Source organism: Bos indicus, chromosome 5, assembly GCF_029378745.1.
Source record: "Bos indicus isolate NIAB-ARS_2022 breed Sahiwal x Tharparkar chromosome 5, NIAB-ARS_B.indTharparkar_mat_pri_1.0, whole genome shotgun sequence".
In the NCBI taxonomy this organism is placed as follows: Eukaryota; Metazoa; Chordata; class Mammalia; order Artiodactyla; family Bovidae; genus Bos; species Bos indicus.
Window position 1 is genome coordinate 103,380,134 of NC_091764.1, and position 13,468 is coordinate 103,393,601.

Consider the following 13,468-nt stretch of genomic DNA (forward strand, 5'->3'; position numbering starts at 1 on the left):
AGAAAAAAAATTGTAACTACATGTGGTGATGGATATTACTGTACATGTGGTGATGATTTACCAATATGTACAAAAACATAAACACTATGTTTTGCACTTAGAACTAATATAATGTTACAAGAATTACATCTCAATTAAAAATTTTAACAAACAAGAGTGGAATATGTGGATAAAATTAATTTCATCCTTACCTCATTTAGGCTTCTCTGGTGACTCAGACGGTAAAGAATCTGACTGCAGTGTGGGAGACTCAATTGTGATACCTAGGTTGGGATGATCCCTTGAAGAAAGGAATGGAAACCCATTCCAGTATTCTTGCCTGGAGAATTCCATGGACAGAGGAGCCTGGCAGGCTATAGTCCACGCAGACACAAAGAGTCAGACACAACTGAGTTGGACACTAACATTTTCACTCAATGTCATTTTGTGGACCCAAATTAAACTCATCACTTAGATTTTAAAATATCAAATCTCACTGCATCCTACAGGGTTGGGACAGACACACAGAAACAGACAGTAAATCACCTGCACACCAGATATAGGCTTCCTCCTTTGGAGAGCATGAGTTGTAATTCCAAGGGTCAGAAGGACACTGCCAGAGAGAGGTGTCAGTTTTCCGACACTGGATTCTATCCACCCACTGTGGCCTAAAACCTTCTCTAAGAGCAACAGAAGAGTTGAGGGTTCCACTGTCCCCACAGCCAAGCTGTCTGCAGATCGTGGACACAGTGATGTCTTCCATGGGGTTACGGCAGACACTGCCCCAGGTCCCATTGTAGAAAACTTCCAGCCACCCAGCACACTGCTGGTCCTCACTCACCATCCTGAGGGCCAGGAACTCTAAGGTTGAAAGAGGAGGAGACAGGACACAGTGAAAATTTTGCTGCATGTTCTAGGTTTTCCTTTCTTCTAGAAATAATAAACATTCATCTCTGACCTTGTTCAAGAGATACCCACTAGATGACAAGACTGACATCACCGCCCTTTTAACTGACTTTGTCCATTTGTATCTGTCTTTCTATTTCTACCACAATGGTGTAGTGGATATGAATTGAGAGGAAGACCAAATTGTGTGGGCGCTAGTCAGGGAGGGGCAGCTGAATTCTGCTTCCTAACAAAATCTTTGAAGAGTATGTTAAGGGATGTGATGTGGATATTAGGGAGATAGGCAGAATAATTAACCCCAAAATGTCTACATCCCAGGCTCTGCAACCTGTGAATATGTTACCATACCTGACAAAAAGGATTTACAGATGTGATTAAGATAAGGACCTTGGGATGGTGAGATTAAGATAGAATATTGTATGAACAATGTGAGCCCAGTCTGAGCACATCCTTGGACCCACTATCCTTAAACATGGAATACATTTCTTAGCTCTGCCTAAAGAGAGAAATGTGACTCTGGCTAATATCTGGAGGCCTGCAGCATTTCTGGCCTGATAATGGATGAAGGAGGCTGTGAATCAAGGGATGTAGACAGTGTCTAGAAGCTTGAGAATTCCATGGACAGAGGGGCAGGGCAGGATGCAGTCCATGGGATCGCAAAGAGTCAGACACGATTGTGCGACTTTCTTTTTTTTTTTTTTTTTTTAATCTAGAACATTGAAAAGACAAGAAATAGATTCTCCCCCAAAGGAAATAAAGATATGTTGTTTTAACCCACTAATTTAAAATTGTTACTGAAGCAAACGGAAACTAGTACCGTGGGTTTAAATTTTTTGTATGTAACTGGAGAGAGAGCCCTGCTTTCAAGAAAAACTGTAAAAATCGGCTCTGCCAGGAAACACTGCTGAGAAGAGACGACCAGATCCGCAGCTGCTGCGGGAGGAAGTGAAAGCACATCGTCTTCACGTCTGCTGGAAAGACAGGCTCCATGGGAGGAAGCCTCCTTCGCTGGTCCTTTCAGCATCTCTCCCTCAGGGCTCAGACCCCGTCCTCCAAGGCCCCACCCCTCCCCTAGCCTGTGGACAGTGTGCAGCTCAGACCTGAGCAGATGACCCCCGCGTCCTGCTTGTGTCTGCAGTTGTGCTGCCCCCAGCCCCGGGAAGGGCACCTCCACACGTGGGACTCCTTTCCTGTGCAGTTCAAGTTGTCCAACCAGATGGGCCCTGATCCTGCCCCGAAGTGAGCAGACCCCGTGGCATTGAGGGCTTCTCCACAGCCCAGCTGCCTGCACACCACGCGGGCATCGTCCAGGTCCCAGCCGTCATCACAGATGGTGCCCCAGGAGCCCTGGTCAAGGATCTCCACTCTCCCGGCGCAGGGACCGCCCCCGTCCACCAGGCGGAGCTGCCTGCTGTCTGAGGAGAGAGAAATGGGACAATGGGGCTTCGACCTGGGGAATGAGAAGGGTCTTCTGTCCTGTGGGACCCTCACCTGAGCAGTAGGGGGCGCTGTCCTCTGAGGCCGCAGAGCCTGTAGGTTGAGACACGGAGTCGTTGCACTGGGGAAGCACCTGGATCTGGTTTCCTGAAGAAACAACAATGATCAGAAGTCTGGAAGGGTTGAAGAACAGGAAACTGAATTAAGGGAAATAATGACTTGGTTAGTTAGTTAGTTAGTTCAGTCACTCAGTCGTGTCCGACTCTTTGAGACCCCATGAATTGCAGCAGGCCAGGCCTCTCTGTCCATCACCATCTCCTGGAGTTCACTCAGACTCACCTCCATTGAGTCGGTGATGCCATCCAGCCATCTCATCCTCTGTCATCCCCTTCTCCTGCCCCCAATCCCTCCTGATGGAGCTTATATGAAAGCTGTATACAGTTCACTTCAGTTCATTCACTCAGTCATGTCTGACTCTTTGCAACCCCATGAACCACAGCACGCAAGGCCTCCTTGTCCATCACCAACTCCCGGAGTCCACCCAAACCCATGTCCATCCAGTCGATGATACCATCCAACCATCTCATCCTCTATCCTCCCCTTCTCCTCCTGCCATCACTCTTTCCCAGCATCAGGGCCTTTTCACATGATAGAGTTCTTCACATCAGGTAGCCAAAGTACCGGGAGTTTCAGCTTCATCAGTCCTTCCAATGAACACCCAGGACTGATCTCTTCTAAGATGGACTAGTTGGATCTCCTTGCAGTCCAAGGGACTCTCGAGAGTCTTCTCCAACACCACAGTTCAAAGCATCAATTCTTTGGTGCTCAGCTTTCTTTATAGTCCAACTGTCATATCCATACATGACTACTGGAAAAACCATAGCTTCTGACTAGATGGAACTTTGTTGACAAAGTATTGTCTCTGCTTTTTAATATGCTGTCTAGGTTGGTCATAACTTTCCTTCCAAGGAGTAAGCGTCTTTTAAGTTCTTGGCTACAGTCACCATCTGCAGTGATTTTGGAGCCCAAAAAAATAAAGTCAGCCACTTCTTCCACTGTTTCCCCATGTATTTCCCACAAAGTGATGGCGCCAGATGCCATGATCGTCATTTTCTGAATGTTGAGCTTTAAGCCAACTTCTTCACTCTCCTCTTTCACCTTCATCAAGAGGCTTTTCAGTTCTTCTTCACTTTCCTCCATAAGGGTGGTGTCATCTGCATATCTGAGGTTATTGATATTTCTCCCAGCAATCTTGATTCCAGCTTGTGCTTCATCCAACCCAGTGTTTCTCATGATGTACTCTGCATATAAGTTAAATAAACAGGGTGACAATATACGGCCTTGATGTACTCCTTTTCCTATTTGGAAACAGTCTGTTGTTCCATGTCCAGTTCTAACTGTTGCTTTATGACATGCATACAGGTTTCTCAAGAGGCAGATCAGGTGGTCTGGTATTCCCATCTCTTTCAGAATTTTCCACAGTTTATTGTGATCCACACAGTCAAAGGCTTTGGCATAGTCAATAAAGCAGAAATAAATGTTTTTCTGGAACTCTCTTGCTTTTTTGATGATCCAACAGATGTTGGCAATTTGATCTCTGGTTCCTCTGCCTTTTCTAAAGCCAGCTTGAACATCTGGAAGTTCATGGATCACATATTGCTGAAGCCTGGCTTGGAGAATTTTGAGCATTACTTTCCTAGCATGTGAGATGAGTACAATTGTGCGGTAGTTTGAGCATTCTTTGGGATTGGAATGAAAAGTGAGCTTTTCCAGTCCTGTGGCCACTGCTGAGTTTTCCAAATTTGCTGACATATTGCATGCAGCACTTTCACAGCATCATCTTTCAGATTTGAAAGAGCTCAACTGGAATTCCATCACCTCCACCAGCTTTGTTAGTAGTGATGCTTCCTAATGCCCATTTGACTTCACATTCCAGGGTGTCTGGCTCTAGGTGAGTGTGAGTGATCACACCATCATCATTATCCAGGTTGTGAAGATCTTTTTTGTACAGTTCTATGTATTCTTGCCACCTCTTCTTAATATCTTCTGTTTCTGTTAGGTCCATACCATTTCTATCCTTTATTGACCCCATCTTTGCATAAAATGTTCCCTTGGTATCTCTAATTTTCTTGAAGAGATCTCTAGTCTTTCCAATTCTGTTGTTTTCCTCTATTTATTTGCATTGATCACTGAGGAAGGCTTTCTTATCTCCTTGCTATTCTTTGGAACCCTGCATTCAAATGGGTATATATTTCCTTTTCTCCTTTGTTTTCTGCTTCCCTTCTTTTCACACCTATTTGGAAGGCCTCCTCAGACAGCCATTTTCTTTTTTTGCATTTCTTCTTGGGGATGGTCTTGATTCCTGTCCCCTGTGCAATGTCATGAACCTTTGTCCATAGTTCATCAGGCATTCTGTCTATCAGATCTAGTCCCTTAAATCTACTTCTCACTTCCACCGTATAGTCATAAGGGACTTGATTTAGATCATATATGAATGGTCTAGTGCTTTTCCGCACTTTCTTCAATTTAAGTCTGAATTTGGCAATAAGGAGTTCATGATCTGAGCTACAGTCAGCTCCCAGTCTTGTTTTTGCTGCCTGTATAGAGCTTTTCCATCTTTGGCTGCAAAGAATATAATCAATCTGATTTCGGTGTTGACCATCTGGTGATGTCCATGTGTAGAGTCTTCTCTTGTGTTCTTGGAAGAGGATGTTTGCTATGAAAGCCGTGACCCAGCAGTAAAGTTATCATACTCTTATTGTTCACCTTCTCTGTGGAGAGTTCTGCTTCTAACAGTATCACAATTTTTGTTTTAACCCAAGTGTTGCTATAAGAATGAGTTAAATAAGTTGTTGTATCCCTATATCTATCCCTGTGCTGTGCTTAGTTGCTCAGTCATGTCAGATTGTTTGTGACCCCCATGGACTATAGCCCACCAGGCTCCTCTGCCCATAGGATTTTTCAAGCAAGAATACTGGAGTGGTTTGCCATGCCCTCCTCCAGGGGATCTTCCCAATCCAGGGATCAAACCCAGGTCTCCCGCATTGCAGCCAGATTTTTTACCATCTGAGTCACCAAGGAAGGCCAAATCTATCCATAAGTAAAAGCAAAACAAAATTCTTTCTGAAGGATTTCTATAATTTCTTCAATGTCTAACTTTAAAACAAACACTTAAATAAAATAGATCTCGTGAAAAACAGAAAGGAAAAAGGAGACATTGGAAAGAATTTCCCAGATTTTTCACCTGCTAGATTTACCTGACAGAGAATTTAAATAGCCACGATTAAAGTGTTTATGGAAATAATAGACAAAATGTGTATCTTTGCAGAGAAATGATAACAAAAGTGAAGTACTTCTAGAGCTGAAAAATGTGTTAGCTGAAATTAAGAATTAAAGAATAATAGTAGTCATGCACTAGCTCAGCATAAGGTGGAAACATCACAGTGCAAGATCAGAGGATAGTCTTCAATGCAGAAATTCAGGTCACATAACAAGAGTTCTGGTGACATTGTTGTATAGAAGATTTTCCCCCAAAATTTAGCCCAGTTCAGTTCAGTCACTCAGTCATGTCCAACTCTTTGTGACCCCATTGGCTGCACCTCGCCAGACTTCCCTGTCCATCACCAACTCCTGGAGCTTGCTCAAACTCATGTCCATCAAGTCGGTGATGCCATCCAACCATCTCATCCTCTGTCATCCCTTTCTTCTCCAACCCTCAATCTTACAGCATCAGGGTCTTTTCCAATGAGTCAATTCTTCTCATCAGGTAGCCAAAGTATTGCAGCTTCAGCTTCAGAATCAGTCCTTCCAATAAATATTCAGGACTGATTTCCATTAGGACCCACTGGTTTGATCTCCTTGCAGTCCAGGGGACTCAGAGCAGTCTTCTCCAACACCACAGTTCAAAAGCATCCATTCTTTGGCGCTCAGCCTTCTTTATGGTCCAACTCTTACATCCATAAATGCCTACTGGAAAAGCCACAGATTTGACCAAATGGACAATTGTCAGCAAAGTAATGTCTCTGCTTTTTAATATGCTGTCTAGGTTTGTCGGAGAAGGCAATGGCACCCCACTCCAGTACTCTTGCCTGGAGAATCCCATGGGTGGAGGAACCTGGTAGGCTGCAGTCTATGGGGTCGCTAAAGAGTCGGACACGACTGAGCGACTTCACTTTCACTTTTCACTTTCATGCATTGGAGAAGGAAATGGCAACCCACTACAGTGTTCTTGCCTGGAGAATCCCAGGGAAGGGGGAGCCTGGTGGGCTGCCGTCTATGGGGTCGCACAGGGTTGGACACAACTGAAGTGACTTAGCAGCAGCAGGTTTGTCATAGCTTTTCTTCCAAGGAGAAGATGTCTTTTAAAACATGGCTGCAGTCACCATCTACAGTGATTTTGGAGCCCAAGAAAATAAAATCTGTCACTGTTTCCATTGTTTCCCCATCTATTTGCCATGAAGTGATGGGACTGGATGCCTTGATCTTAGTTTTTTGAATGTTGAGTTTTAAGCCAGCTTTTTCACTCTACTCTTTCACTTTCATCAAGAGGCTCTTCAGCTCCTCTTTGCTTTCTGCCATAAAGGTGGTGTCATCAGCATATCTGAGGTTATTGATATTTCTCCTGGCAATCTTGATTCCAGCTTGTGCTTCATCCAGCCCAGCAGTTCACATGATGCACTCTGCATATAAGTTAAATAAACAGGGTGACAACATACAGCCTTGACATACACCTTTCCCAGTTTGGAACCAGTCTCTTTTTCCATGTCCAGTTCTAACTATTGCTTCTTGATCTGCATACAGGAGGCAGGTCAGGTGGTCTGGTATTCCCATCTCTTTCAGAATTTTCCACAGTTTGTCATGATCCACACAGTCAAAGGTTTGGCATGGTCAATAAAGCAGAAGTAGATGTTTTTCTGGAACTCTCTTGCTTTTTCTGTGATTCAACAGATGTTAGCAATTTGATCAACATGAAAAGGAAAAACTTTTAGCTGAAGAAAAAGAATATATACTTCATTTTGCTTATGACTTTGGGTCATTAATCAGAAGAAGACTCAGTTTGGCAGTCTTCCAGTGGGGTCTTTCAGTGCTGCAATTAGATGTCACCTGGGGCTGAAGTCATTTAAAGACTTGACTGAACTCTGGTTCTGTAAGGAAATTCCCAGAAGTGTCCTAAGGGTAAAGGAACATCATGGCTTCAACTTAATTCAGAAGGATTTTACATATTCAGGAAGAAATGGGGCAGAAGGGGAATCGAGAAGGAAAGACACTCACACACACACAGAGATTAAAGGGAAATATTGATACTAACATTTAGAAACCCAGGTAAAGGTCATAAAGGAATTTTTATATAACTTTCCCAACATTTTACTGTCTCAAATGACATCAAAATTTTAAAAATTAAAAGATGAAAACAACTCAAAGAGAATTCATTGCCAGGACACTTCCACAAAAATACTCATGACATCAAAAATAAAATACCTAGGAGAAATCCTAGTAGAAGATGGGCAAAATCTCTGAGAAAAATTCAAGATCTAACTGAATGGAAGGATGTATTCTGTCAATGATTTGGAAAACTCAACATTGTCAATGTCAATCATCCTCAAATTTCTTTGTCTCCTCTCAAATTTTTAAATGTAATCCCAGTGAAAGTACCCTTAAGCTTTTCTTTTGGCAAAAATGACAAGCTGATTTCTAAACTGATACAAAATACAAGCAACCAAGAATGACCATCACAGTTGGTAAGAAAAGCAACAAATTTAGAGGAGTTAATATAAAGTAACTCTTGTAAATTAAAGTTATTAAGACTAACTACAAAGTTTGAAACTCTGCTCCCGCTGCTGCTAAGTCGCTTCAGTCGTGTCCAACTCTGTGCAACCCCATATATGGCAGCCCACCAGGCTCCCCCGTCCCTGGGATTCCCCAGGCAAGAACACTGGAGTGGGTTGCCATTTCCTTCTCCAATGCATGAAAGTGAAAAGTGAAAGTGAAGTCACTCAGTCGCCCGACTCTTTAGCGATCCCATGGACTGCAGCCTACCAGGCTCCTCCGTCCATAGGATTTTCCAGGCAAGAGTACTGGAGTGGATTGCCATTGCCTTCTCCGTTGAAACTCTGGGAGATAGTAAAGGACACGGAAGCCTGGTGAGCTGTAGTTCATGGGTCACAAAGAGTCACACATGACTTAGCGATTGAACAACAACAATGACAAAGTTATGATAATTAAGAAAATGCAGTAATGGTGCAAGGATAGACAAATGATCACATGGAACAGAATAGAGAGTCTTAAAAAGGACAGACATACTTGCCCTTCTGCTTATGACAAAGGCGGCACTGAAGTGGGGAAAAGAATCTTTTCAGAAAAAGATTGAGTAATTGGATGTCCATATGAAACCTGACCCTCTTCTTACACCGATATCAATCCCAGAAGGAATGCACAATTATATGCAAGAGAAAGATAATAAAATTTCCATAAGACGCTCATGGAGAATGTTTTTATGATCTTGGAGTAGGCAAAAATTCTCTTTTAAAGGCTATAAGAAGCATTAAATGTACAGGAAAAAGTTGGCAAGTTATGTTTCCATAAGATTAAGAAATGAGTTCGTCAAAGGACACCATTTGATTAAGAAAAAGAAAATAAAAGACCAAGGGTTAAACATGGAAAGTAAGTAACACATATTTGCATCCAAAGACATTGTCATGGTAAGTTGTAATATCATATTTATAATAGTCAAGAACTGGAAACAACTCAGATTTAAACTGTCAGTAGAATTGATCAGTACATGGCCATGTGATCATTCAAAGTCATACTCTACAGTAATAAAAAAAAAAATAAAGTGCTACAATATACAACATCATGAGTGAATACCAAACATAATTTTGAGTCTAGGAAATTAGATACAAAAGATGCATCATACTGCATCATTTTATATAAAGTTCAAAAATTGATAAAACTTTCTACGTTAGTAGAAGTTCAGTAAGTGCTTTTCCCTGTAGAGAGGGGACGACAGTGACTGTGGTGCTGGGGACATTCTCTCTGTTGCTCTGGGTTGGGGTTCATACTGAGGTCTATACTTACTGCTCCTACACTGTTTTCTATGATTATAAGTAGGCAACAATGTTGCTTAAAAGTATATTATTCCCCTTCACACTTCTTGCCCTGACCTGAAAAATGAAGGAACAATGAGAAGATCCATATTTCACCAAGAAATATCTGACTTTGAAGTCCATTTTCCCTCACTCTCTGCTCTTGGAAACATTTCACTCCAGGAGCATCCTGAGTACCAGTAGCCCTTTCCTCTCTCTTACCTGAGCAGATCACAGAGGCTGTGTTGCCATGGGAACAGTCAGGACCACCCAGGGCAGTCACAGGACAACTCCACAGGAAGGACTCAGCCCCAGAGCAGTGAAATCGGGCTGTTAGGATCTGATCACCTTCTTCCACCAAGTGTGGTCCTCCGGGGGTGGAGATGGCAACTCCACAGCCGAGCTGACGACAGATAACATTGGCATTGGCCAGACTCCAGTGGGAGGCACAGAGCGCTCTCCATTGTCCAGAAATGTTCATCTCCACCTGCCCCTCACACTGAGAGGAGCCGTTTGTCATGAGCCGGACTTCTGAGTATGCTGGTAGAAGAAGACAGAGTTTCAGCAAAATCACATGACTTTCTCACCTGAATAGGGTGTTCACAGAGGTGAAAGGCCTGACCTGCATCTCACCTGAACAAACAACCTGAGCAGATCCACTGTGGTGACACGTGCCCCCTGGACAGGGCACTCTGGGGCAGACCCAGAGCTCAGGCTCCTCCCCCTCACACCTGAACTCTTCAGCCCAGACCTGGGCACTGGACTCTCTGAAGAGCTCATGTCCCAGGACAGACACAGCCTTGCCACAACCCAACTCTGCACAGATGATCTGGGCAGTGGCAAGTGTGAAGTTCCCATCAGACACTGGGATCCAAGCTTCTCCAGAATGCACTTCTACTCGCCCTGAGCAGGGTCCATCCCCTCCAGCCAGACGCACAAATCCTAAGAGGAAACAACAAAACCAGTGTTCATGGTACTGACTTGAAACTGCACATTACAGGCCGTGGTGTGAAAGTTTTTCTTTTTAGAAGTGGAGCATGTAGAGAGTCTTTGATAGTTAGTGTCATAATTGAATTTTCTTGAGCAGGTTTCTAAACAGAAATTCAGGAGGATTACAAGGTCAGTTTGGAGTGGCTGAATCCTAAGAACATACACTTTGAGACTGGTTAGAAATCTGAATTCCTCGGTCTAGGAGCCTAGAAACTACAGAGCCCAATTCAGATCATTGGAATGGCTGAATACTGGAAACACATCTTTTAGCATTCGTTGAAGAAGTGAATTTCTCATTTAGCAGCCTAATACCTACAGATCCAAGGATAATGTGTAATATGCCAGCACTTGAAAGTAGAGATATGCAGAACGGAACCCACCCAGAGAAACATGGGCTATGATATGAGAGACCTAGCATCCAGACAAGCTTAGAAAGCTTTCCTGGAACTTGTGGGGCTAATATTTTGATCAGTTTTCTCTCCCAGGAGCTAGTTCTCAAGTGACTTAGGTGAGGGAAAGTCTTGAGGCTGGATCCATGAGGGGATGCCAACCTGTAGATGGGTGACGCCTCCAGAGAAGAAATATGGACACTATTACTAATTCGTGTTTATGTCATCACATCTTGTCTTTTCAATGGCAAAAATTCCATTAATTTCTTCAGTGACCTTAGTGGGAAAGAAGATGAGTTAAGAAAACTCAGAGAGTCACAGAGAGAGAGTCCCGGCCATCTCTCTTGAAACCCTAGGATTTGTCAAAGGACCTGGTAGAGTCTGTGTTCTCAGTGGGACCTTACCAGACAGCTGAGTTTCCAGATCATCTCCTATTAAAGGTTTTTCTTCTGAAACAGGACTCATAGAAAATGCTAATTGATTTTAATACTATCATTGTACTAATTCTAACAACAGAACAATATGCATTCTTCTCAAGCACAAATGAAATATTCTCCAGGCTAGGTTACAAATAAGTCTTAACAAATTCAAAAATATTAAAATAATATCTTTCATGACCATAATGGGATAGAAATAAAACTCAATAGTAATAAGGAAACAGGAAATTCATGAATATATAAAAATTAAACCACACTCTTCTATTTTAAGACTGTTTTCTCTACTTCTATTAAGAATGCCATTGGGATTTAGATAGGAATTGCATTAAATCTGTAGATCACTTTGACAAGTACAGGCATTTTAACAATATTACTTCTTCCAGCCCAGAAGCACAGAATGACTTTCCATTGATTATATTGTCTTTAATTTCTTTCATGCATGTTTTACAATTCTAAAAGAAGATGGCATGTTGAATGGTTTACAATTCTAAAAGGAGGAAGAAGAAGGAGAAGGAGGAGGAAGTGAGCAAACAAGCCATCATTTGGAGAGTTCCAAGTTGAAAAAGCCTCAATGCAGACAAAATATGTAAATATTTGTGGGAAACACTTGTTGAATAGGTTGTTAGCATATTACATCACCCTCTGCTCCTCCCATCTACCACTTAAGCTGCTATCCTTTTTCATTTCTCCCACTTCAGACAAGCAAACACAATTTTAAAAGACACAGATGAATGGAAAAGAAAATCAGAAAGGATAGCTACTGCTGTAGAAGTAGGGTGTAGGTGGGGCATACGGCAGGCAAGGTGGGATCAAGGAAGTTTTAAAACTAAAGGAGAGAAAAATAAAAGTTTTTTTTTTTATTAAAAATAAAAGTTCATCATTTGGTCATTAGAGGAACACATTTTGAACAGAATGAAAATAACCCAATGAAAAAACTTTATTTGATTCATCAAGTACAATTCCCTGATTTTTAGATGTGTTCTGATTATTTATTTCTAAAGTTCTTACTGGTAAAGGACTGCTTAGTGATGCCCAACATCCAACCAGAAAATTATTAGAATTTCCAAAGGGGAAAAATGTAACACATAACACATTTTAAAAAATAATCATTTAAATCAACTTCAGAAATTACAGAAATGATTGAATTGGCTGAAGATATCTTTAAACCACTAATATCAATATGCTTAATGAACAATCAAAATAAACAGGGAGGAAAACTAGGAAAAATAAACAAATGAGACTTCTAAAACTGAAAAAATATAGTATTGGAATGAACAATTATTTGGATTAATTACACAAGAGACTAGACATTGCAGAATAGAAGAACTGGGAAGTAAAACACAGAAGTAGAGACTATCTAAACTGAACCAAAGAGAGTAAAAAGGCAGAAAAATATGAATGGAAACTCCATGGCATGTAGGATAATATAAAAATATATAAAATATGCGTATCTGGAGATTCAGAATAAGGGCTGTGCTGAAAAATATTAAGAAAAGATAAATGAAATCTTTTCCAAATTTATTGAAAACTATAAATCCACTGATTCAAAAAGCTAAACAAACCCCGAACAAGGTAACGAAATCATTCTCAGAAAACATGACAATGTAAATACTGAAATTCAGTGGTAAACAAACAAACAAACAAAAATATCTTAAGAGCAGCCAGGGAAATTTGACACACTATATACAGCAGAACAAAAGGATAAGTATTATTTACTGACTTTTTGTTGGAGGCAGTGAAAGTCAGATGACAATGTAAAAACATATTTAAAGTATTGGGGTTGGGCATTTGTTACTCTAGAATTGAATCACCTATAAAAATACTTTTCAAAACTGAATGAAAATTAAGATGACTTCAGATAAATGAAAAATGATAGAATTGGAGGCCACCAGACACACACTACACAAAACTGCCTCAGAAAGTTCTTCAAGCTAAAGGGACATGACAGCAGATGAAAACATGGATCCACTCAAAGGTATAGAGTCTGTGCTAGATGTTGATTCTCTATTAGAAGATTTAAAGCAAAAATATTAGCAACAAACTACAAGATTCATAATAAATTTGTAAGTAGAACGTATGACAATGACAGCACCAATGACCAAAGTGGAAGAAAACTATAGTGACTGACATTGCATGTTGCGACATAACATCATTTCAAGGTAGAATGTAATTAAAGATTAGTAATTCAACATGGGCTTCCCCAGTGGTTCAGTGGCGAACAATCCATCTGCCAATGCAAGAGATGCGG

The 13,468-nt window shown here is 41.4% G+C and overlaps 1 protein-coding gene across 1 annotated transcript in view; it reads right to left on the bottom strand.

Annotated features, from left to right (window-relative positions):
• LOC139182962 (antigen WC1.1-like) overlaps positions 1-13,468 on the bottom strand; it is a gene marked incomplete in the record, with an annotated part of 771,738 nt that overhangs the window by 748,619 nt on the left and 9,651 nt on the right. Inside the window, 5 exon segments of the mRNA XM_070788644.1 lie at positions 526-840; positions 1,986-2,300; positions 2,377-2,469; positions 9,627-9,944; positions 10,038-10,346. Of these exon segments, the coding sequence (XP_070644745.1) occupies positions 526-840; positions 1,986-2,300; positions 2,377-2,469; positions 9,627-9,944; positions 10,038-10,346 (1,350 nt within the window).